Raw genomic sequence first — 22,265 nt, forward strand, 5'->3', positions numbered from 1 at the left:
AATTTTTTAAAAAAAACGTTTTTCTCCAGTTGCTGCAGATATACAGCACTGCACGATGGGTTGAGAAATGTCAACTCAATTGAAATTGCACAACCACATACTCACACACACAGACACACACACACCGTTTTGTTCTTCTATCCTCATGGGGATGTAACATTGATTTCATTTAATAATCCTATTTTCCCTTAACCCTTACCCTTACCCTAACCCTAATTATAAACCTAACCCTAAACTAAACCCCTAAACTTAAAATAGCCTTTGTCCTCATGGGGGAGAATATTCCTAATTGTACTATCCTTGAGGGGACTTAATGGGATTTTAGGTCCCCACAAGGTTAGAAGAACCAACCCACACACACACACACACACACACATCAAAATACTAACCAATTACTTGTACAAAAAGCCATTGGAAATCAATATCATTTAATTCATTGGAATATTGCCATTATAGCCTATCATTGTTTAGCTGGTCTGTAGGATAGAGTCACAGTGTCCCCTTAAGCTCAGTCTAAATGGGGCTGAGATTACGGAAAGAGAAACAAGAGGGAGGATTCATTTGGGACTCTAGGGAGATAAAGTGATCATCTAAATGTGATTTATTTCACATCTCCAGTTTACATCCATGTTCCCTTAAACTAGTTCCAATTTGCACTAATTTGCACATATACAGTGCCTTCAGAAAGTATTAAGACGCCTTTACTTTTTTCACATTTTGTTACGGTACAGCCTTATTCTAAAATGTATTAAATTGTGTTTTTTTCTACACACAATACCCCATAATGACAAAGCAAAAATGGGTTTTTAGACATTTTTGCAAATTTATTACAAATGAAAAAACGGAAATATCACAATTTACATAAGTATTCAGACCCTTTACTCAGTATTTGTTAAAGCACCTTTAGCAGCGATTACAGCTTTGAGTCTTCTTGGGTATGACGCTACAAGCTTCGCACACCTGTATTTGGGGAGTTTCTCCCATTCTTCCCTGCAGATCCTCTCAAGCTCTGTCAGGTTGGATGGGGAGCGATGCTGCACAGCTATTTTCAGGTCTCTCCAGAGATGTTCGATCGGGTTCAAGTCCGGGCTCTGTCTGGACCACTCAAGGACATTCAGAGACTTGTCCCGAAGCCACTCCTGCGTTGTCTTGGCTGTGTGCTTAGGGTTGTTGTCCTGTTGGAATGTGACCCTTCGCCCCAGTCTGAGTTCCTGAGCACTCTGGAGCAGGTTTTCATCAATGATCTCTCTGTACTTTGCTCCGTTCATCTTTCCCTCGATCCTGACTAGTCTCCCAGTCCCTGCCGCTGAAAAACATCCCCACAGCATGATGCTGCCACCACCATGCTTCACCGTAGCGATGGTGCCAGGTTTCCTCCAGACGTGACGCTTGGCATTTAGGTCAAAGAGTTCAATTTTGGTTTCATCAGACCAGAGCATCCTGTTTCTCATGGTCTGAGAGTCTTCTAGGTGCCTTTGGCAAACTCCAAGCGGGCTGTCATGTGCCTTTTACTGAGGAGTGGCTTCCATATGGCTCTTTACTATAAGGAATTGATTGGTGGAGTGCTGTAGAGATGGTTGTCCTTCTGGAAGGTTCTCCCATCTCCACAGAGGAACTCTAGAGCTCTGTCAGAGTGACCATCAGGTTCTTGGTCACCTCCCTGACCATGGCCCTTCTCCCCCGATTGCTCAGTTTGTCCAGGCGGCCAGCTCTAGGAAGAGTCTTGGTGGTTCCAAACTTCTTCCATTTAAGAATGATGGAGGCCACTGTGTTCTTGGGGACCTTCAATGCTGCAGACATGTTTTGGTACCCTTCCCCAGATCTGTGCCTCGACACAATCCTGTCTCGGAGCTCTACGGACAATTGCTTCGTCCTCATGGCTTGGTTTTTGCTCTGACATGCACTGTCAACTGTGGGACCTTATATAGACAGGTGTGTGCCTTTCCAAATCATGTCCAATCAATTGAATGTACCACAGATGGACTCCAATCAATTTATAGAAACATCTTGAGGATGATCAATGGAAACAGGATGCACCTGAGCTCAATTTCGAGCTCATAGGAAATGGGCTGAATACTTATGTAAATAAGGTATTTCTTGTTTAATAAATGTGCAAACATTTCTAGCCTGTTTTAGTGGGGTATTGTGTGTAGATTGCTGAGGATTCTTTTTATTTAATCAATTTTAGAATAAGGCTGTAACGTAACAAAAAAAGTAAAGGGGTCTGAATACCTTCCAAAGGCACTGTAAATGCATTTACAATTAGCAGCACCACTTGGAACTATTTCTATTCATTCTCTGTGTTTCGCAGAGGGTGGCTCACACACAAGCAAGCCTTTGCAGCTTTTCAAACTTGATCGATTTAAATTCAATGCATTGAGATTCGATGTCAAGTCAACCAAAATGAATGTGCTTTTATGTCCTTGGAAGTGTTTCTTTAGCCTAAGGAACACCAATGGTGAACATACATGTATTAGCTAGTGTTCTTTCAGCCTACTAAAGCCTCACTTCACATTGCATGATTTGTATTACACTAGTGCAGCAGTCATCACAAATGTTATATAACATATTGAGCCTTATAAGGAAGGAGACCTGTAGATACCTGGTAGGTCTATAGGTATCTTTCAGGTGGCCTTGGTTAGTTTCCTGCTTTCAGTGAGGTGACTATTGATCCTTTGACACTAGTCCATGGATGTTCTGAACACAATGTTCAAGTGGCCATTGTCATTGCCCAAGGCTGGGATTATGAAACCAACGACTAGGATTGTTATCCATCTTATCATGAATACATTTTTTCTTGGAGATTCAAAAGAAAACTGGTTACAAAGGGCTGTCATCCCAAGTAAAAGGAATATGGCTTCCCGAAATATGGTTTCCACCGTAGATGTAAATACAATGTAATAGTGTATCTACATGTATCTCTATGGCTTTCACACTGCGTTTGCAGGAAGGCTTGTTAGCTCGAAGCCTCCGGGACCCCAGGGCTCGGCCGGTGTGTTGATCACTAGCACAGAGACTGATTTCAAGCTTTTCAACTTATTGTCTGGCTCTCTGTTTCTTTGTTGGATAAGTGGACTCATGTAGTGAGCCAGTGTCTTCATGCTAAAGGCTATTTTCACCTCGTTACTGTAGCTCTGTCCCTGTTACTCAGTGTAATGGTAGATAGCACAAAATCTCGCATCGGAGTCTCACACTTAAACAGGTGGTAACATGGATGTTTGTATGAAATAATGGATCATGTGATACTATGGTTTGGCCTTGGGCAAGGAGTTTGAGATCAGTGCTTCCTGAATGACACAGCTGTGCAGCGGAGTGTTTACGAGGTGTGAAACTGTAGTTTAATAAACATGTTCTGAGTGTCGTCTGTGATTTAGTAGAGGAGTAGCTTTATACTCAAGCCATCTGGGTAGTCTGAGTAGTAGAACAGAGATGACGTGAGGTAGAAATTGCATTTCTATTGTTGTACTGAGTAAGAAATGGAGTAACCATATATTACGTTAGGCCTGTATTGTATACCCTCTCCTTTTATTTTTTAATCAGATATACTTTTTTTATGTTAAAGGAACATTGTGGGATGTCGCATGCATCTCCAACTAATGATGTAATGAGATTATGCCAAGCAAATAATCATTTTCATAATTTAAAAATGATTGGGATTAATTGTGTAAAACACTGAAGGAAGACTATAGATGGACTAAAGCTCATATACCTCACACTAAAAGTTCCACAAGGTGACTCTCACAGCGGCGTGAAATCCTTCTGACGGTTATGTTCATCTACAGTGGGCGTACAGAGCACGGGAAGGAAAGTAAGTGCAGTGTACAGCAATCTGGCAATTGTATTGCATTATCGAGATGGAGAAATTAAAAATAGATATGAGCGCAGCAGAAAATATCCTCCCTAAACGAGCATTAAAGTTGCCCTTGGAGGGGAATGTGGCATAAATGGAGTGTTTTGTTACAGCACGTTTGCCGTTAAGTAGATCCGAGCACGGGGAACCGGGTGGTAATTAGATTGGAGGATTAATATGTGAAAATGTAGTTGGTTTTGTATCCTTCCCCTATGAACGGAAACCAAAGAAAAGAATGGATCGCAAAATAATGTTTGAATATGAATAAAAAAATCAAAGGAATCCCTCGCTCCCCAATGCAATTAATTCCCATTCACATGAATTATTCTTAACAGATGACATTAATGACATTGAGTCTAAGACTATTGAAGAGTGCCCTGCTTAGGATCTCAGTGGAGGCAGAAAGAGGGTTACTTTCAAACCCTGGGAAAGTGCAGCTGAAAAAGCGTTTTTGAGACCTGCTCAAATGTGAATTTTCTTGTTTTCGTTGTGAGATTTTTTTTCTTGGATCTTTGTATGAAAATGATTTATGTTTGATGGTAGACTTTCTATTGTATATTCATTCATCTACTACTGGAAAGGTGTGATTGATACAGAACACCAATATTAAATGCAAAACAGCATGCAATATAATATAGTTGTTTGATTGCCACATTCTTCTGTTCAGTTGAATGTGTTAAATGCCTTCTCTATGTAGTTGATATATTTCTGTATGTAGTGGAGACGTTCATTAAGACCTTGGCCTTCCTTATCCTTTCAGAAACTCCACTCTCGGATCATGGATTTGTCTGCCGCTGATCTCCTCCTGGAGCCTGAGAGAAGCAAAAGCTTCCTGCTATCCAGGAACACTGACTCTCCACCTCATGTAAGACTGATTGAAAACAAACCAATGGCATATTCTTTTCGCCCCAGCCTCACCCATATGTATTGTCCAGGCATCATAACTGACGTATAGCCCAGAGAAATCATTTGAGAGGATTAAAATACCAGCCCTAACTATTTGGGGATTTGATCCGCTGTTCTCGGCAAGCCGAGTTGGCAGTATCACTTGTCTCTAAAAGGTATAAATACTTGTCATATTACCAAAGGACCATCGATTGAGGCTCGTATTCAGTAAAAATGAGTCCGCGGGACAGTGTTGTACATTAGTCATCTTATATATTATGTATTAAGGTCTTAAAATGAATTCACTCTGGTCTCATGTCCTTTTACTCCTTGAGGACACAACCTGATAAACCTTCATTTATAGTATAGAAATGTGGCAGAAAAGAAGGAAGTGAATAAGTGATGGTGTAATAATGTTGAAATCTGATAATGTATTCATGTCTTTGCGACAAGATAATGAGTTTGGGAAAAGAAGACGCACAAATGTGATATACTTGCAGTGCAGATCGGGACAGATTTCCTGGGCCAATTAGTTTGCTTCCTATTATCTCTCTGACTGAACAGTTGATTAGAATTCTGAATCGACATTTGTTTGGACAGAATTGTGGAATAGGACTGATGCAGAAAACATCTGTTGGGGAGATTGCTTCTGAAAGTATGATGGATCATTTGTATGTCACTGGCTAATTATAGAGTCGAAGCAGTAGCTATCGTAACACTTTACAGGAATACTGAAAACCCCAGAAAGTGAAAGTACGCACATAAAATATCAGCCACCGGTAAAGCAGTCAACAGAGATGCAAAAAAGCGGTGTGTTTTTGGACAGCCTTGTAAAATGCACCAGTGATTCGATATTGCATAGTCATAGATTCCCTGATTAACAAGCTGAAATATGGTTTGTTAATCAGAGTTTTTGTAGCGTTATCCTGCATCTCTCATAATTTTCTCTACCTTCTCAACCTTAATCCCCTTTATCCAGAGTCATGAATGTATGTGGCACTAAATCATGACTAATGGTGTCTTTGGAATCCGTCCTGCAGGATGTCCAACTGAACGGAAAGGCGGGACTTCCTGTGGCCAAGTGTCTGAGCCAGCTGAGTCTGACGGTGCAAGCGCCAGTCTACCCACGCAGCAGCTGTAGCAGCAGCGAGCTGTCCCTGTCTAGTGCCTGCAGCGAATACTCCAGTGGCTCCTACACCTGGAACGACGGACGCTCCTGTGGGAAAATAGTACGATGACCAGACCAACCTCTCCTCACTCTGTCTCTCTCTATTTTTATTTGTCTCTGTCTCTCTCATTTATAGACTTTATCAATGTGGGGTTTCAATCAGCTTTAAAAATCAATAAAAAATAGACGTAACACATAGCTGAACTAAAATGTCTCTTATGAAGAAATCTGTCTCACCAGATTACACGTTTCACAAACCGAGACCGTGGAAATGTGATATGCAATATTTTAACATTAGCTAAACCTCAATTCACTGGCAGAAACCAATAAAATGAAATTATATAGAATAATAATTAATCAAAGCATTAAATCTTTAGCTTGAGCCATACCCCAAAGTGCTTAGTATCTCCATTAGAACATTTGAAAGGGAGTCAAACAAATTGCAGACTGAGTAACAGCTTGACAAAGTAATCATCTGACTCCACAATCAACTCTGTTGTAGAGAATGAGAGTGGGCCACAATCACCAATCCTCTGAGAAGTACTACATGTGCTTGAATGCCCTTATATTCATCCTGGGATTGCTGTTGCACAGCTCAATTTAGCTGACTTTTCGAATGACGTGTCTATGTATTTTCGAATGATGTGTCTGTGTGTCTGTCTCTCAATCACCTACTGTCCTCTCTGAGTTTTCTAATAACTTCTGTCTCTCTGTATTTCTCCTGCAGTCATCTCTGACGTGGGAGAAGAGGTTGAGCCTGGGTTCCTCAGCCCCCGGAAACATCTGCGCCCCCCTGGAGGAGCAGCTCCCAACAAGGAGGAAGGAGAGCCACATCCTAGAAGGCCTGCGGAAGCTCCAGAGGAGAAAACCCAAAGGCTCCTCATCCTCCGGGGTCTCCAAGTCGGGCGACAAGGACTGCATGAACTCTAATGAGGGTATCTACTCTCTGGGGATTAAGAGTGGGAGCAAGGGAATCTCCAAGCCCACTTATGTGGGAAGGACCACTGTCTCAGGGGTGGGGTGCAAAAGGTTTGTGTACGACTCTGACGATGCGGATGACGAGTCACTACATTCGGCGTACTGCAGACGAGACAGCGTCCCCAGTAAGGACGGAGGCTGGATGTACTTCAGGAAGCTGTCGCACAGCGTCTCGGACAGTCTGTGTAGCTGGGACGGGCTGCAGGACAGTGGCATAGTAGGGGATAGTAACTGCAGCATGGGTACGAAGCACCCGTCCGGCTATAACTCCAAGGAGCGGCCGGAAAAACTCAAGAGCTTCATCAACAGTTTCCTCTCTGGGGGACGGACCTCGGCTGTTCTAAACCCCTCCCTGTTGCACTTTGACGTCAGCCCCACAGAGGCTGAATGCCCCCTCCACCTCTCAGACACCGATCCTGAGGATCTGCACTCTGAGGTCAGTGACCACCGGCTGCCTGTTAGCCGGACAGCTGAGCAACTACAGAAGGACATCAAGAGGCTCTCGAGGGATGCTGACAAGCTGCTTCCCATACATTGCTTGAGGAGGGAACCTGGCCGAACCCAGTCTGCTGACGGAAGACCCAGGCCCTTCTGCCTAATCAAGGAACACAAGGGGGCCAAAACCCAGTCTGAGGAGAGTATCATGTCTATATTCGATGCAGACGGACAGCCCATTGAACTCAGTGCTCAGCAGTCCTCCGTTGGTGCTGGGGCTCGGAAAGAGATTCCTGGGAGGAAGGGGAATGGGGTTGCTGAGTATGCAGCACTGTCGCCTCATGATAGGCCCATTCGTCATAAAGTAGGCAACAATGGAAGGAACTACACTGTACTAGAATCTCCTGAAAAGTGTCATAGTAAGGCTAGCAGCAGAGAAAGCAGCAATAGCAGGGAGGGGAAGCCCAGAGAGGCTGCAAACGCACGTCATTCCACTCGCGGAAATTGATAAAGCCGCCTTCCAATCGATCCAACAAAGGCCAGTCTGTCCCTCCCATGAACAATGCTTCCCCCAGCCTCAAGGCCATCAGCTCAAAGATCCCCAGCAGCCAGGGGAAAGGATCTCCAATGAAGGTTTCTAAGGGCTCCACCACGGAAACCAGCAACAGTGGACCAACCTCAGGTTTCACAGCTCAGGAGTCAAAGTCCCCTTCTTCTCCTCCGGTCAAGATGTCCAGGTTCATCAAAGCTCCAGGCTGCACTACAAGCCCCAAGGCAGTGAGCAACAAGCTTCCAGGCAGGAATGACTGGACAAAGGGCTCCTCATCTGGTGTTCCAACCGGCTCCCCCACACTTCCCAAGAAGGCATTTGGAACACATGGACTACAGGGAACAGCCTACCAGAGACAGACACTGTGAAGCCAGCAGCAAAACTGAACTCAGGTCCCCGTCTCCTCCCCTGCCCCCTGGCCGCACCACCTCCTTACTTATCAGACCAAACTACGATGGGTCACCTCAAGCACTTAAACCAGGGGCACAACCATCCACGCCTACAACTGTGAGGGGGCCACCCCCGAGTTACCACCCCCCGCCTGTACCAAATATGCAACATTCATTACCACCACCACCCTACAAGGGCCAAGATACCATAGACCTGGACGCAGGCTACGGTACCGCAATCGCACCTCAGAAACTGTTGGACAAATCGAGCCAGCAGCACCCTGCTTCAAATGAGACCCCCTCTAAAGGCACTTCGAAACGGGTCCCCACAAAACTCTACCTCCCCTCCTCAGCCTCAGGGCATGTGCCTGATCACCCTGTAAATGCACCTAAAAGCTCAAAGAATGTCCCTCCTCCCTCATACAACTCTCAACGTGGCTCTTCGCTTCAAAGCACATTTACTAGTAAGAAAGGTACCAATGACAATAGGCATCCTATGTTGTATAAGACCTCTAGTAGTTTTCCTGTAACTCTGCAGGGCCACCCTCAGTCTCCAACAGAACCTCACGGTAGTATGACTCCTCAAGCTGTAGCGAACCCACCTGTCTCTGAAACTAGCACTCAAAATTCCACTGAAAAAGCGTCAAAGACACGCATTCCTATGGGCTTCAAAGCTTTTGTGAAATCACCCCCCTCACTGCAGAAAGGCTCCACCACAATACCAGGAAAGCAAGAGAAGGAACACATCAACTCGGTCTCCAAAGAGACTGTGACTTCAAATGCTTTCGCCCCATGTGACAGTTTTCAGGCAGTGTATGTTGATTCGTTAGCCATGACTTCCATCATGGAGACTAAGGGTGAGGTCCAGTGCATCCTTCAGGAAGAGGAGGCACACACCTCTGAGTTGGCAGAGCAGGGGGAGGTTGGTGACAAGTCGGACTGCGACAGTAGACTGTTCAAGAGGTCCATATCTGTCACGACCAAACCTCACCTAAAGCCCGCCCTGGGGATGAACGGGGCGAAAGCGCGCAGCCAGAGTTTCAGCACCCACTACATGGAAAAACCCAACATCAACGTGTTGGACGGACATGTGAAGATTCGAACCCAGATCATCACCAACTCTGGAGAGAGGGGGAACTCATTAACAAGGCAGAGCTCATTTGTTGAGGGCCTACAGATGAAACCCAGTAGCGGATCTGGGGAAAGTCCGGTCCGTTGCCCTAGCCACAGGTTGAGCCACTACGGAGGTATGACAGGCTCTAACAGCCACCAGGGCCTTCCGGAGAGAGCCTCCAAATCGGGCTCCACCGGTGATGGGCCACGGAACACTGCAAAGGGGGAGAGCATCACGGCTCCACCTCAGAAAGAAGTGCGTAGCTTACCCCTTGCCGACCGGATCGGCTTGAAGAACTCCCAAAATCCCAAGAAGGTCGATCTCATCCTCAGTTTGAGTCGCGGCCTCTACTGTCTATAGCCCAGAGGCCACAACAAAGGGTGGGAAAGTGCTCAGCCCCGGCAAACTAGACCTCCTGAAGAGCGTCAAAGTCCAGGCAGGCTGTTCTCAAGGGGCGCTCGATGAGGGAGAGCAACCAGTGAGCCCCACAGTCTGCACCATCGAGGAGAAGGTCATGATGGGGATCGAGGAGAATATCCAGAAAGGTCAGGGTCAAGAGAAGGTAACAGCATCGGAGACCAAGCAGAAGACCGGCCCTTCTCTGGCCAACTGGTTCGGCCTACGTAAAAGCAAGCTGCCAGCCTTGAATGGGAAGAAATCAGACGCCACCTCCCCGAAAGAGAAAGATGAGAAAAAAGATCTGAAGATCGGATCCGTGCTGGGAGGCAAACAGATGAAATCGGACAAAAAGAAGGACAAGAAGAAAAATGACAGCCAGTTCGAAAAGAGTCCAGAGCTGACGTTGTCGGAGAACAAGCTGAGCTCGATCATGGATCATTGCAATATTCAGATGGGACAAATAGCCAATCAGATCCAGTGTTCTACAACCTACACCGGGAAAGACCAGTTCATGAAAGAGCTTCTTGGCAGGTTGGTATTAACGGAGCAACATTCGTAAAACCTGATTTGTCAAATACTTCAAGAACATTTGCATAATTAGTCATAGGTAAAAACCTAAAAAAAGTTACAGTGAATTGATCAGGAAAAAGAACACTCATTAGATAACTTGTCTCCTGCTGATATGATTGCAGATTGTAGTTTTAACATTTCTCCCAGTGTTCATGCTGCAGTAAAACACAAGTCTTGCTACATTATGCATGCATGTAAAGAGACAAAAGCACACACAGCTAAACAACAGCAACGCCAGCTGTCTCTTTGAGTTATGTTCTACTTGAGTGAACATAAGCACTTCCTAACCTGGAATCTAGAGACACTGTCAGCCCTGAGCTATCTCAGCTGGAAGAGTACAGCATTCATTACCCCTCCTCCCATAAATTGATATAATACCTACAATCTCAGCTGACAGATTTTATCAAGAGTAGTTACAAACATTTATCACTCAATAAGACTTGAGTCGGGAAGAGCAGTTAAAAATAGGTTATTTCAGATCCTATGGTAGGGGGATAGCTATACTGCACAAAAATATAAACGCAACATGCAACAATTTCAACGATTTTACTGAGTTACATAAGGAAATCAGTCAATTTAAATAAATGAATTAGGCCCTAATCTATGGATTTCACGACTGGGCAGGGGCGCAGCCATGGGTGAGCCTGGGAGGGCATAAGCCCACCCACTTGGGAGCCAGGCCCATCCACTGGGGAGCCAGGCCCAGCCAATCAGAATCAGTTTATCTAAAACGACGTTGGAGGCGGCTTATGGTAGAGAAATGAACATTCAATTTTCTGGCAACAGCTCTGGTGGACATTCCTGCAGTCAGCATGTCAATTGCATGCTCCCTCAAAACTTGAGACATCTGTGGCATTGTGCTGTGTGACAAAACTACACATTTTAGAGTGTCTTTTTATTGTCCCCAGCACAAGGTGCACCTGTGTAATGATCATGCTGTTTAATCAGCTTCTTGATATGCCACACCTGTCAGGTGGATGGATTATCTTTGTAAAGGAGAAATGCTCACTAACAGGGATGTCAACAAATTTGTGCACAATATTTTTGTGCATATGGAAAATGTCTGGGATTTTTATTTCAGCTCATGAAACTTGGGACCAACACTTTACATGTTGCGTTTATATTTTGTTCAGCGTATATGGAGGTCGTATTGTGGGAGAACAATGGAATTTATCAGCCGGGATCTCTTTCCACCTGCACAGTTCATATGAAATCGGTTAAGCAGACAGACAGAAAATGAATCAAATCATGTTTCCTATACAGGAGTGTAAGGAAGGGGCGACTCCATCGCTGAATCTCTCCCTGGCATCTCCATCCCCAAGAGAAACAGCGATATGAGGGGAGATATGGAGATCTGCTCCGATACAGCTGTGAGTGAGCAAGGGGTCCTGTAATGAAACGTTGCTAGGCTTCTAGGATATAGCATGTGTCTCTCACTCTACTGCGCCCTCTCTCTCTCTCTCTTTCTCTCTCTATTATCTGTCCATCTTTCCTCATAATCTCACCATTTTATCACTATTTCCTCTAACCTCAGTATCCATTTCCTCCATACCATCATGCTAGTCAGTTGCTTATTGGATTGTATGTATACTCAATATAATTTTCTGTTGCAATAACATTTCCCATGTTGTGTGTCTAGTTTGTGTACAAACCTGCAAATTCCGCCAACCTTCCACAGACACACATACAGACAGACTCAAAATACAGACAGACACACAAATGAGAGCACACTAAAGCACTTCATCTTGGGAAATACAATATGCTACCAATGTTGAACCACATACTAAGCTTTGGATAGAAAAAAATGTTTCTTTAAGACTTAGAATGCCACGGAATTCTGACCTTGTAGAAGGTATTCCTTGTTCTTTGTCAGGGACAGAAAGAGAGCAAGGAAGGGAGGGGGAGAGAAAGAAAAGAGAGAGAGAAAGAGAGAGAGTCCACATGCAATATGCAGGAAATTCAATCCAGCTGATGGGGAATTTTGATAGTGAAGAGGAGGCTCTTATCGCAGACACTCAATTCAAAAAAGGCCTGTTTAATACTATCCGTGCAGCTTCATCTCTATCTCCCCTCTACAGAAACACAACTATAGAAAATAAGTGTTTATGACCTGCAAATCCCCTTTATACCTTCGGATAACACTTTTGACATCACACTCTGTTAGCCCACCTGCATATTAGATCAATTACCTTGTTTTATCCCCCTGACAGAACTACCTGTTATGAAAGAGGCTCTGAAAATGTAATAGTAATTTCTGTAAATCCAAGGTGTTTGTCGATTCTGTTTTGAGTCATCTCTTGACTAATTGATGAATCGCCTTCCACTCTTGTTTTGTTTGAGCGCTAAAGGGATAAATGGGTATGCAGCGTGTGATGGAAATCTTGACAAATACAGAATATATATGAACCATGTTCTATCTGTATTATGCCAGCGATTGCATCTGTCTTAGCTGTGTTTGTCATTTTGGATGTCTGGCTTCGTAGAAGTATATAAGGTATTATCACGTTGTAGAAAAGTGTACTTTGCTTGTTTGGAGTTTATGACTCATACCAGACGTATCCTTGAACTTTGTTCTGTTCTTATCTGTGCAGATGATATTCAAGGAATGTTAAGGCCACAATACAACAGATTGAATTCACACACAAGCAGCAAAGCAATGATGAATTCAATACTATGCACATTACAAAGATGTAGGGGAAACAATGGGTCTGTTGTAACAGCTTAATAACTCAAATTAGAAACCACTTAGAAAGCTGGTATGCAATGTCCTAATGCTTGGTTAGTCAATCAATATATTTTTTTTTTATTGAGATAATTTTTTGTTTTGATGCCCTAAAGTAAATATACTTGCCACCTCTCTTTTTTTTTTTTATTGACCTGTGGAACATTCTCCATGAATCTAAACATATAGTATTTTCATCAGTAAGATGGGGTCTTTTGATTGGTGTAGTTGATGACAATAATTATTGTTGTATTTTCTCACAAGATTCAGATTAGTATAGGCTCCTATGTGGGGGGGTTAGTTGTAACGCAGTACCTTATAAGGTATTTACATATTCACATAATTATATAAAATGTAACTTCTTTACATCAAGTTTAGCAGTACAACTAAGATAATACAAACAAATACAATTGTAACATTTCACTCCTGCCACTTTTGGTTGAATTGTAAACGACTGGTATGTTCTAGAAACGTAGTTACAGTGTTTAATGGTAGCTGAGATACGTATGTTTGTATAACAATATTATTTTCGTAGTAAACATTTTTCACACAAATGATGTACCATCTGTTGATGATATTGTGAGGCACATTTGATAACACTTTATTTCAATGTTCTGTCATTATGCCTAAACACAGTTGTCATAAACATGATTTAGAACTTGATATTATATGTTGGGTGAACTCAAGTTTAGTTAAATGCGTACCCGACTTAATCCTTCATTTTTTCCACCAGACCATCATTGTGACACAGAAGATCAGCCTGCAAGGAGAGAATGAGGAGGACCCCACCCCCGAGACATCATGTCAGGATCATATGATAGGTAAGGGTGTTTACTGTAGCAGTGAGCCTACTGTACTTTGAGCTATTGTCTGAAAACAATTAGTGCTAATAAGCAACATTAAAATAAATTTTTCAACATAGGCATTTTCAGTAGTCACCAGCAATACATCTCCAACTTTTGCTCTCTGTGTAAAGTATTTCTGTAATAGATTATACAAACGGTCTCTTGTTTTAGGTTTCTGTAGCGTACAGAAATAACTGTTGCCATCCATCACCTAATGGCAAATGCATGTGGGACTTGCATATGGAACACTTTCTCATACCAGTGAAAAACTGTAAGCTTATAGCCTATATAATATTTCCTGCATCTTTGCAGGACTGATTCGTCTTGTCACTGGAGAGTGAGTCTTTATTATCACGCCACTCTCCCACTACATATTGAGGTCATCAACAAAATGGTTACTGTCTCCAGCGTTCAAAAATCCTTTTAGCGTTGCTAGCGCACATTGTTATTTACGTGGCTAAGACATGGAGGGTTGTCACGGCAGCTGCTGTTCTGAGAGCATACAATGTGTGATAGGAAAATTATATGCAACAACACCCACTTACTATTTCAATGACAAGGCGATCTTTACTCGCTGGGCAGTTTGTCATTCATTGGCAGGTGGAAGGCATTCTTAGGGAGCGGGACAAGGACAGGGTAATCAATGTTTATTAGAGCTGTATAACGCTAGGTGCCTATCAGTCTGTTGGAATGTTTTAGGCAGTTAATGTGCCACTCAATAGTCTATCTTTGTGATGATGACTGTTGTCCTTTCATAAATGGGGTCTTCTCTCACTTAGTCTGATGTTGCTTTGGCATTACAGGAGAGCAGTAAAACAGTCATTTACAACATGTGCAAAAGGTGTTTGTGATGCCTTGACTTGAACTATAGTGGTCTTTTATTTATATTTGAAGTGTGTCCTTATTTTCGCATAAGATTATGACCTCCATTGCTTAATTTTGATTGACTGATTTATTTCCATGCACATAATATGTCTATGCAGATAATATGGCTGCTGGTACGCAGTATTTCAGTAACTCATTTAAGTTGACTATCATAATGACTATCTAAATCAAGGATAGCCTATCTATCAAAAGGATAGACATTATGGACCTAGATTTTCAGGTTATTTTGGACATAATTTACATCCAACATGGAAACCATAGGCCTACATACCGTTACTTATAAAAGCTGCTCTCTTTGGCGTTAAGTCATTTTTATATGCTAGCCTCTGTATTGATGGGGTCTACCACACAAATATTGTGAGAAATTGTTTTGACATGGGCAAATTTCCAGGATGTATGAACATTTTCTTGATTCAACTAAGCCCCCCTATTGTGGAACAGAGCCCAAAATAAGATTATTAATCGTTTCTGTATTCTAATTAACTGAATGGCATATTTAATTCTACCAGCTAAGCACATCTATCCAACCTCCCCTCAGTATGAATTAAAGGTCTCATAAAGATTTAAGCAGAGTCCACTTATAGCTCCTGAAGTCCTGTCTAGCATATCATTTTTACACTGGGCTTTTATGGGTAAAATATATAAGTCACAAGTTTGACTGAATACAATTACTTATTTTCTCTGAACACAAGAAACTAGAAACAAAATTGTATTTTATTTTGACATAATGTGATATAGTAGCAGGGATTAAAACTAGAAACTAGAAAAGGATGCAGATGGACTCATGAGTCTATGAGGTGTGGCTTTGTCTTGGTTCAAATCAAATCAAATTGTATTTGTCACATGCGCCCGAATACAACAGGGGTAGACCTTATTGTGAAATGCTTACTTACCGTAACCAACAACGCAGTTTTAAGAATTAAGAAATAATATTTATTTAATAAACTAAAGTAAAAAAATACAAGAGCAACAATAAAATAACACCAACGAGGCTATATACAGGGGGTACAGGTAATGATTCTATGTGCGGGGGTACAGGTTAATCAAGGTAATTGAGGTAATATCTACATGTAGGAAGGGGTAAAGTGACTATGCATAGATAATAGATAATAAACAGCTCATGTTTTGACCTTGGACTTGCTGAATTTAACGGTTTGAGGTCTTGGTCATGTGACGATAGCCATGGTCTCTGGTTGTAATTCCCATGCAGTTATGATGGTGGTTAATGTCTGGGTTTTACATGAGTCCTCATCATAACATGTCATTACGTCTGCAGAGCTTGCTCTCTATCACCTGGTGTTTAATTAATATAGAAGTGATTGGGATCACAGGAAACACAATTTCAGCCCCTCTCTGATACTTTTTCCTTTGCTTTTAGATAGTATTACCCTAGGTTATTAAAAAACGTACCCTACGAGGTCCGGAGTACTGCTGGTTTTCTGTTCTACCTGATAATTAATATGCACCCACCTGGTGTACCAGGTCTAAACCAGTCCCTGAATAGAAGGGAATAATGAGGAAAAAAAAGCAGTGGAACTGGCTTCTGGTACATATTTCAATTTGGTGGCCTTAGACCTTGTTATTGTGTGAGAGTAACGGGCATATTGAAAACAACTGCCAAATCAACTCCTTTGATTGTTAAGCTTTGTGCGGTATGGATGTCTCCCTCTTTTATTTCTCTTTCTCTATTTCTCTTCTTCTTTATCTTCTCTCTCTTCTTCCTTGTCAATATGAACATGAATGTGAGACGTTCTGAACAGGTCGACATTTGATGCATCATGCAGAACTCTGTAGTAATTGATCAGCTGCTTGCCACAACCGCCCTGTGATGACTCACTGCAGATTAATCTGAGCAACATAACAGGCCATCTGTCCATCGAGGTGGTTTATGACCACCTCAGCTACAACTCATTCTCACACATTACTGCAGAGTAGGAGGTGCAAGGGAGGCAGAAGAGGACATGTATGCCTACAATATGACTAACTGTGTACTAATACCATTATTAAGTTGGCTGTATTTACTCCCAGTCATCCAGTGGGACGTTTCTGATGCATAATTGAATTAATTATTGTTTTGATGCACTGTTGATTTAATGGAATGTCTGTGGTTGCAAATTTAGAGGGGACTGTAAATATTGCTTTATTAGGTTAATAATGTATTTTTACAACGGCAGTGCATTGCCTCTGATAAAGAGCTTTGGTTTTAATTATGAGGGTTTGATGCAGCAAGTAAGAGATGATGTTGAGTGAGCACTATGTTTATATGGGCATTTATACCAAAGCATATCCATGGACGTTATGAGGGCTACAGTGCCTTGCAAAAGTATTCACCCGCCTTGGCGTTTTTCCTATTTTGTTGCATTACAACCTGTAATTTAAATGGATTTTTATTTGGATTTCATGTAATGGACATACACAAAATAGTCCAACTTGGTGAAGTGAAATGAAAAAAATAACTTGTTTCAAAAAATTCTAAACAATAAATAATGGAAAAGTGGTGCGTGCATATGTATTCACCCCCTTTGCTATGAAGCCCCTAAATAAGATCTGGTGCAACCAATTAGTTAAATTAAGTCCACCTGTGTGCAATGTAAGTGTCACATGATTTGTCACATGATCTCAGTATATATACACCTGTTCTGAAAGGCCCCAGAGTCTGCAACACCACTAAGCAAGGGGCACCACCAAGCAAGCGGCACCATGAAGACCAAGGAGCTCTCCAAACAGGTCAGCGACTAAGTTGTGGAGAAGTACAGATCAGGGTTGGGTTATAAAAAAATATCCGAAACTTTGAACATCGCACGGAGCACCATTAAATCCATTATTTTAAAAATGTAAAGAATATGGCACCACAACAAACCTGCCAAGAGAGGGCCGCCCACCAAAACTCACGGACCAGGCAAGGAGGACATAAATCAGAGAGGCAACAAAGAGACCAACAATAACCCTGAAGGAGCTGCAAAGCTCCACAGTGGAGATTGGAGTATCTGTCCATAGGACCACTTTAAGCCATACAGTCCACAGAGCTGGGCTTTACGGAAGAGTGGCCTAAAAAAAGCCATTGCTTAAAGAAAGAAATAAGCAAACACGTTTGGTGTTCGCCAAAAGGCATGTGGGAGACTCCCCAAACATATGGAAGAAGGTACTTTGGTCAGATGAGACTAAAATTGAGCTTTTTTGGCCATCAAGGAAAACGCTATGTCTGGCGCAAACCCAACACCTCTCATCACCCCGAGAACACCACCCCCACAGTGAAGCATGGTGGTGGCAGCATCATGCTGTGGGGATGTTTTTCATCGGCAGGGACTGGAAACTGGTCAGAATTGAAGGAATGATGGATGGATGTTTCAGTCTTCCAGAGATTTGAGACTGGGACGGAGGTTCACCTTCCAGCAGGACAATGACCCTAAGCATACTGCTAAAGCAACACTTCAGTGGTTTAAGGGTAAACATTTAAATGTCTTGGAATGTTTCCCCTCAATACAATTGAGAATCTGTGGTTTGACTTAAAGATTGCTGTACACCAGCGGAACCCATCCAACTTGAAGGACTGGAGCAGTTTTGCCTTGAAGAATGGGCAAAAATCCCAGTGGCTAGATGTGCCAAGCTTATAGAGACATACCCCAAGAGACTTGTAGCTTTAATTGCTGCAAAAGGTGGCTCTATAAAGTATTGACTTTGGGGGGGGTGAATAGTTATGCACGCTCAAGTTCTGTTTTATTCTTATTTCTTGTTTGTTTCACAATAAAAAAATATTTTGCATCTTCAAAGTGGTAGGCATGTTGTGTAAATCAAATGATACAACCCCCCCCCAAAATCAATTTTAATTCCAGGTTGTAAGGCAACAAATTAGGAAAAATGCCAAGGGTGGTGAATACTTTTGCAAGCCAAGAACTCCTTCAGGGGAAATAGTTAATTCATTCATTCATTCATTCATCCATACATATTTTTATTCATTCAGTTCAAGTAGTTTGGGCTGAACGTCCAGAGACTGTATGAAAACAATGGAGGGATGTGTTAGGGCATATAGAAGAAGTGGATGTTTATGGTCTGGGCGTTACAAGACAAAGCTCCAAGGATGAAGGGCATAGCTAGCAGAAATCGACACAACTCTAAAAAATAGGTCCTGTGCTTAACCATGAAAGGCAAGAACAAAATCAGAACTTACCGATTGTTCTATGGGGAAAGTTATCTTCCAAAACAACTGCCTACTCAAAGGATATATAATTTCCAAGGTTTTTCCATCCTCAACTAGTCTATAATGTTTATAACGCTAGATTTATATTTTCTACTTTTGCAGTACAGCAACAAACTGTGGAACCTAGAATGAGAACAGAACAATGTCAAAGTTAGTCATATCAGTCATATGACCTTTCCCCCTCTTTTGTCTTTAAACTTAATCAAATTTAGAACTAGTTCAACGTTCTCTTTATTTTTTTTACCCAAATTGTTGCAATTAAGTAATGAGCACAGAATGATTAGCCAACATCATTCACAGTTACATGGAATTGGATCATGCCAAACAGCCATCCATCTGTCTCGCTCTGAGACGTAGGCTTTGCAAAACGGGGTATTTTAAATGCTGTCCATCTGTTGCGACAATGTTCTTAGATCACTGCGCAGTGTGGAACATATCAAGTTCGGCGAATGTGTGTAAATCAACATAATGCTGATATAGGAGTTAGGGAGAAAAATCACGCTGGACTCCAAATGGGTGAAATTAGATTGGGAACGCAGAGAGACTTAGGAGTTACATGCGGCCATTCATTTTAGATCATTTTCAAGAATAGTCAAATACCTTTATTAATATTATGAAGAAGTGCTAAAGATTTGATCATAGAGGGCTGATAACCACTTATAGGAATAAACCTGATGAATTACACACATAACAGATCGTATCACACATATTACTGGACAAAGTAATACGAAAAGGCCAGACCTTTCTCCTGTATTACATTTCTACAGTTTCTCATAAGGATTTGACTTTGGATTGTACCCAGGTCACCGTACGTGAAGTAATGCTCCTGTTTCTCTTGTTTTTGCCTCCATTCGTTCTCCTATCTTATTGAACCTACCCAAGATGCCCTTTTTACCCATAACCCCTTCCGTTGCTTGTGAATCCAATCCAGTGGCTCCTCCTGCTTTTCCATTGCTCCCCCAACCCATCATCACACGCTGCTTCTCCTGTCCCTCCCCCAGGCTCCAGCTGCCAGATGAGAACCCTGGACAGCGGGATTGGCACCTTCCCCCTCCCGACTCCATCACCCGGGTCAACGGGCGCCACATTCCCAGATCCGAGTCCAGCCCAGACCAGATGATGGCGAGCATTCCCAGTCCCACTGATCCTGACCAGGATCCTGACCTGCTCGGCCTCTGCTGCTCATTCCCCATTCCATGTGAAAGTGCCTTCCCTGTCTGAGACCCACCCGCATGCACCACCCACCAGTGCCCTGGGCCACTCCCTGTCTGACCCTACAGTTACTGGACGAGGTTGTGGACAGGACGCCCTGAGCCGCCTCCCAGACCATCCACCTCAGGTAAGACTGGGGGTTCACCTCATATCAACATCCGCGTTACGCCCCCATTCTATACCCCTTCACCATAGTGTGCACTTCCACACTCTGCTTCATGGATTAAGAAGCATTGGACTGCCATAAGCATTGGCTGGACAATGTCCACACCATTGTTCTAATACCAGTCCAGTCCCATCATGTGAGGTGGTGTGTTCAAGTGCACACTTCAGGGAGAAAGGTCGATGATAGGGACACAACCACTGTTACAGGCTCTGTGTTGTCTCTGTCTCATGCCAGTGGTTTTATGTTAGGTAAACCAATGATCCACAGCTGCATATAAAAGCTAGAATAGCTGGGCTGGCTCAGAGGATATTTGGCCACTATCATGAAACCCAATTTGGTGTTAACCCATCTATAAACTGTGTATAAAATGAGAGAGGATAAAATTCAGATCTTCGCGGCTCAATTTGATTGTGAAATGAGGGTGGAGTGTTTTACTTCAATACACATCATTATGATCATTGTTGAACCTTAAATTGCTCTCAAGAATTCAATACATGTTCCACCCTCTCAATCTCAACAGAGGATCCATTCTCCACTTGAAGGTATTCAGTGAAAGGAAAACCTTGTACCTTTGTTAATCAGTCTCCCATGCATTTTGAATGCTGTACTAGATGGACAAGCCTATCAGGCTTGATTGGTATTATGAGTGATATTCTGTAGCTCTGCTTAACAAAGGACCCTGCGTCCCCCACCCACCTTCACAAAAACCTCCAGATAATACGGCCCACAGACCATGTCCCAAGGATAAGTCGCTAATACAATTAGACATGCAAACTCACTAGCGACAATTAAGCGACATAGATCATAAACCACCTTCTGCCTGTTTGTTTACCGCAGCAACACAACAGCATGGCGGTGGGTGGAAGGGGAGGAAGGATGGAGAGAGGGATCATATGGGCTGAGGGAAGATCACTAACAATGTACTCGTATAGGGATGAGTGATCCCAGAGATCACGCCTAGGGATTTATACAATCAGGAATTAGTGTCTATCTGTGTGACCTCGGTACTGCAGTGGCACTGCAGAGAAGGTAGGTATGACCAGCAACTGTCATTATAATCGAATAGAGAAGGAGCTAATCACCACCACAGATTCCCTCACAGGTAATCAAGAAGATGAAAGGACTATTTTGTCCTCGGTGCGGTACAAATTATTCCGCTGATGTTCCCGCGGCGCCTCCCGGTTAATTATATTGTCAGGAGAAGGTAGAAAGTTGTAGAGGGAAAAATAAGAAAAAGAGCGGAGGAAGGGGTAGGTAGTCATTACAATTCAAACTGACTCAGCTGTGACTATCATTGGGTGCTTTGTCATTGGGGGGTGACAGTTTGAAGCTGGTATTTCGGAGCTGCTTCAAGTGAGAGATGCAGCAGTGTAGTCACCGTAGGGGAGGATGCCAATGACTATTAATAGATGAAATGCCAAACTATCCTCACACTTAAAGAAATTTGTAGCATCATGCTCTTGTTGTACAGCGTGTGCTTTCACAGGTTAACAACTATATTGGCATAGCGTTAGCTATGGAATGCGTCCCCAAATGGCAACCTGTGGCCCTGGTCAAACGTAGTGCACTATAAAGGGAATAGGGTGCCATTTGGGACGCAACTATGAGTCTTGCTGTAGCTCCAGGACCTACATGTAAAAGGTTTGATATTTTATTTATAATTCCGCCCTCTAGTACGTAATGCGTAGCTCTCTTCCTGGGTGAGTGTATGGGTTGGGTTGTTGTCTGTGTCTCATGATTTGTTTCTCTTTACTTTTTGAATGATAGATGTGATCAGAAGGAAGCTGACTGAGTCAGATACAGTTGCGCAGCACCAGCCACACAGTCACTACAGAGGCCCACGAGGAAAAAGTGGAGAAGAAGAGGAACACCAAGGACCTAAACTCACCCAGTGTAAGG

General features: G+C 42.8%; 2 protein-coding genes across 2 annotated transcripts in view; both read left to right on the forward strand.

Annotated features, from left to right (window-relative positions):
* LOC123491433 (nck-associated protein 5-like) overlaps positions 1–11,614 on the forward strand; it is a gene marked incomplete at its 3' end in the record, with an annotated part of 29,872 nt that extends 18,258 nt beyond the window's left edge. Inside the window, exons 6-11 of the mRNA XM_045222230.1 lie at positions 4,611–4,715; positions 5,776–5,964; positions 6,631–7,797; positions 8,113–9,686; positions 9,730–10,299; positions 11,602–11,614. Coding sequence (XP_045078165.1) covers positions 4,611–4,715; positions 5,776–5,964; positions 6,631–7,797; positions 8,113–9,686; positions 9,730–10,299; positions 11,602–11,614 — 3,618 coding nt within the window. The remainder of the gene's footprint in view (positions 1–4,610; positions 4,716–5,775; positions 5,965–6,630; positions 7,798–8,112; positions 9,687–9,729; positions 10,300–11,601) is intronic.
* Positions 11,615–11,620: 6 nt separating this feature from the next.
* Positions 11,621–20,152, forward strand: LOC123491962 (nck-associated protein 5-like). Its single transcript, XM_045223451.1, has 3 exons — positions 11,621–11,708; positions 13,794–13,881; positions 19,990–20,152. The coding sequence occupies exons 1-3, from the start codon at positions 11,673–11,675 to the stop codon at positions 20,106–20,108; spliced, it is 243 nt and encodes an 80-aa protein (XP_045079386.1). The 5' UTR covers positions 11,621–11,672; the 3' UTR covers positions 20,109–20,152.
* The last annotated feature ends 2,113 nt before the right edge of the window (positions 20,153–22,265 follow it).

The sequence above is a fragment of the Coregonus clupeaformis genome, chromosome 1, assembly GCF_020615455.1.
Source record: "Coregonus clupeaformis isolate EN_2021a chromosome 1, ASM2061545v1, whole genome shotgun sequence".
Classification (NCBI taxonomy): Eukaryota; Metazoa; Chordata; class Actinopteri; order Salmoniformes; family Salmonidae; genus Coregonus; species Coregonus clupeaformis.

What these genes read in the sequence shown, in the direction of transcription:
- LOC123491962 (XM_045223451.1), top strand. Translation starts at nt 11,673, where the DNA reads ATGAGGGGAGATATGGAGATCTGCTCCGATACAGCT. An exon ending in AGATCTGCTCCGATACAGCT is followed by an intron (nt 11,709 to 13,793) that starts GTGAGTGAGCAA and finishes TTTTTCCACCAG; the next exon opens with ACCATCATTGTGACACAGAA. An exon ending in ATGTCAGGATCATATGATAG is followed by an intron (nt 13,882 to 19,989) that starts GTAAGGGTGTTT and finishes TCCCTCCCCCAG; the next exon opens with GCTCCAGCTGCCAGATGAGA.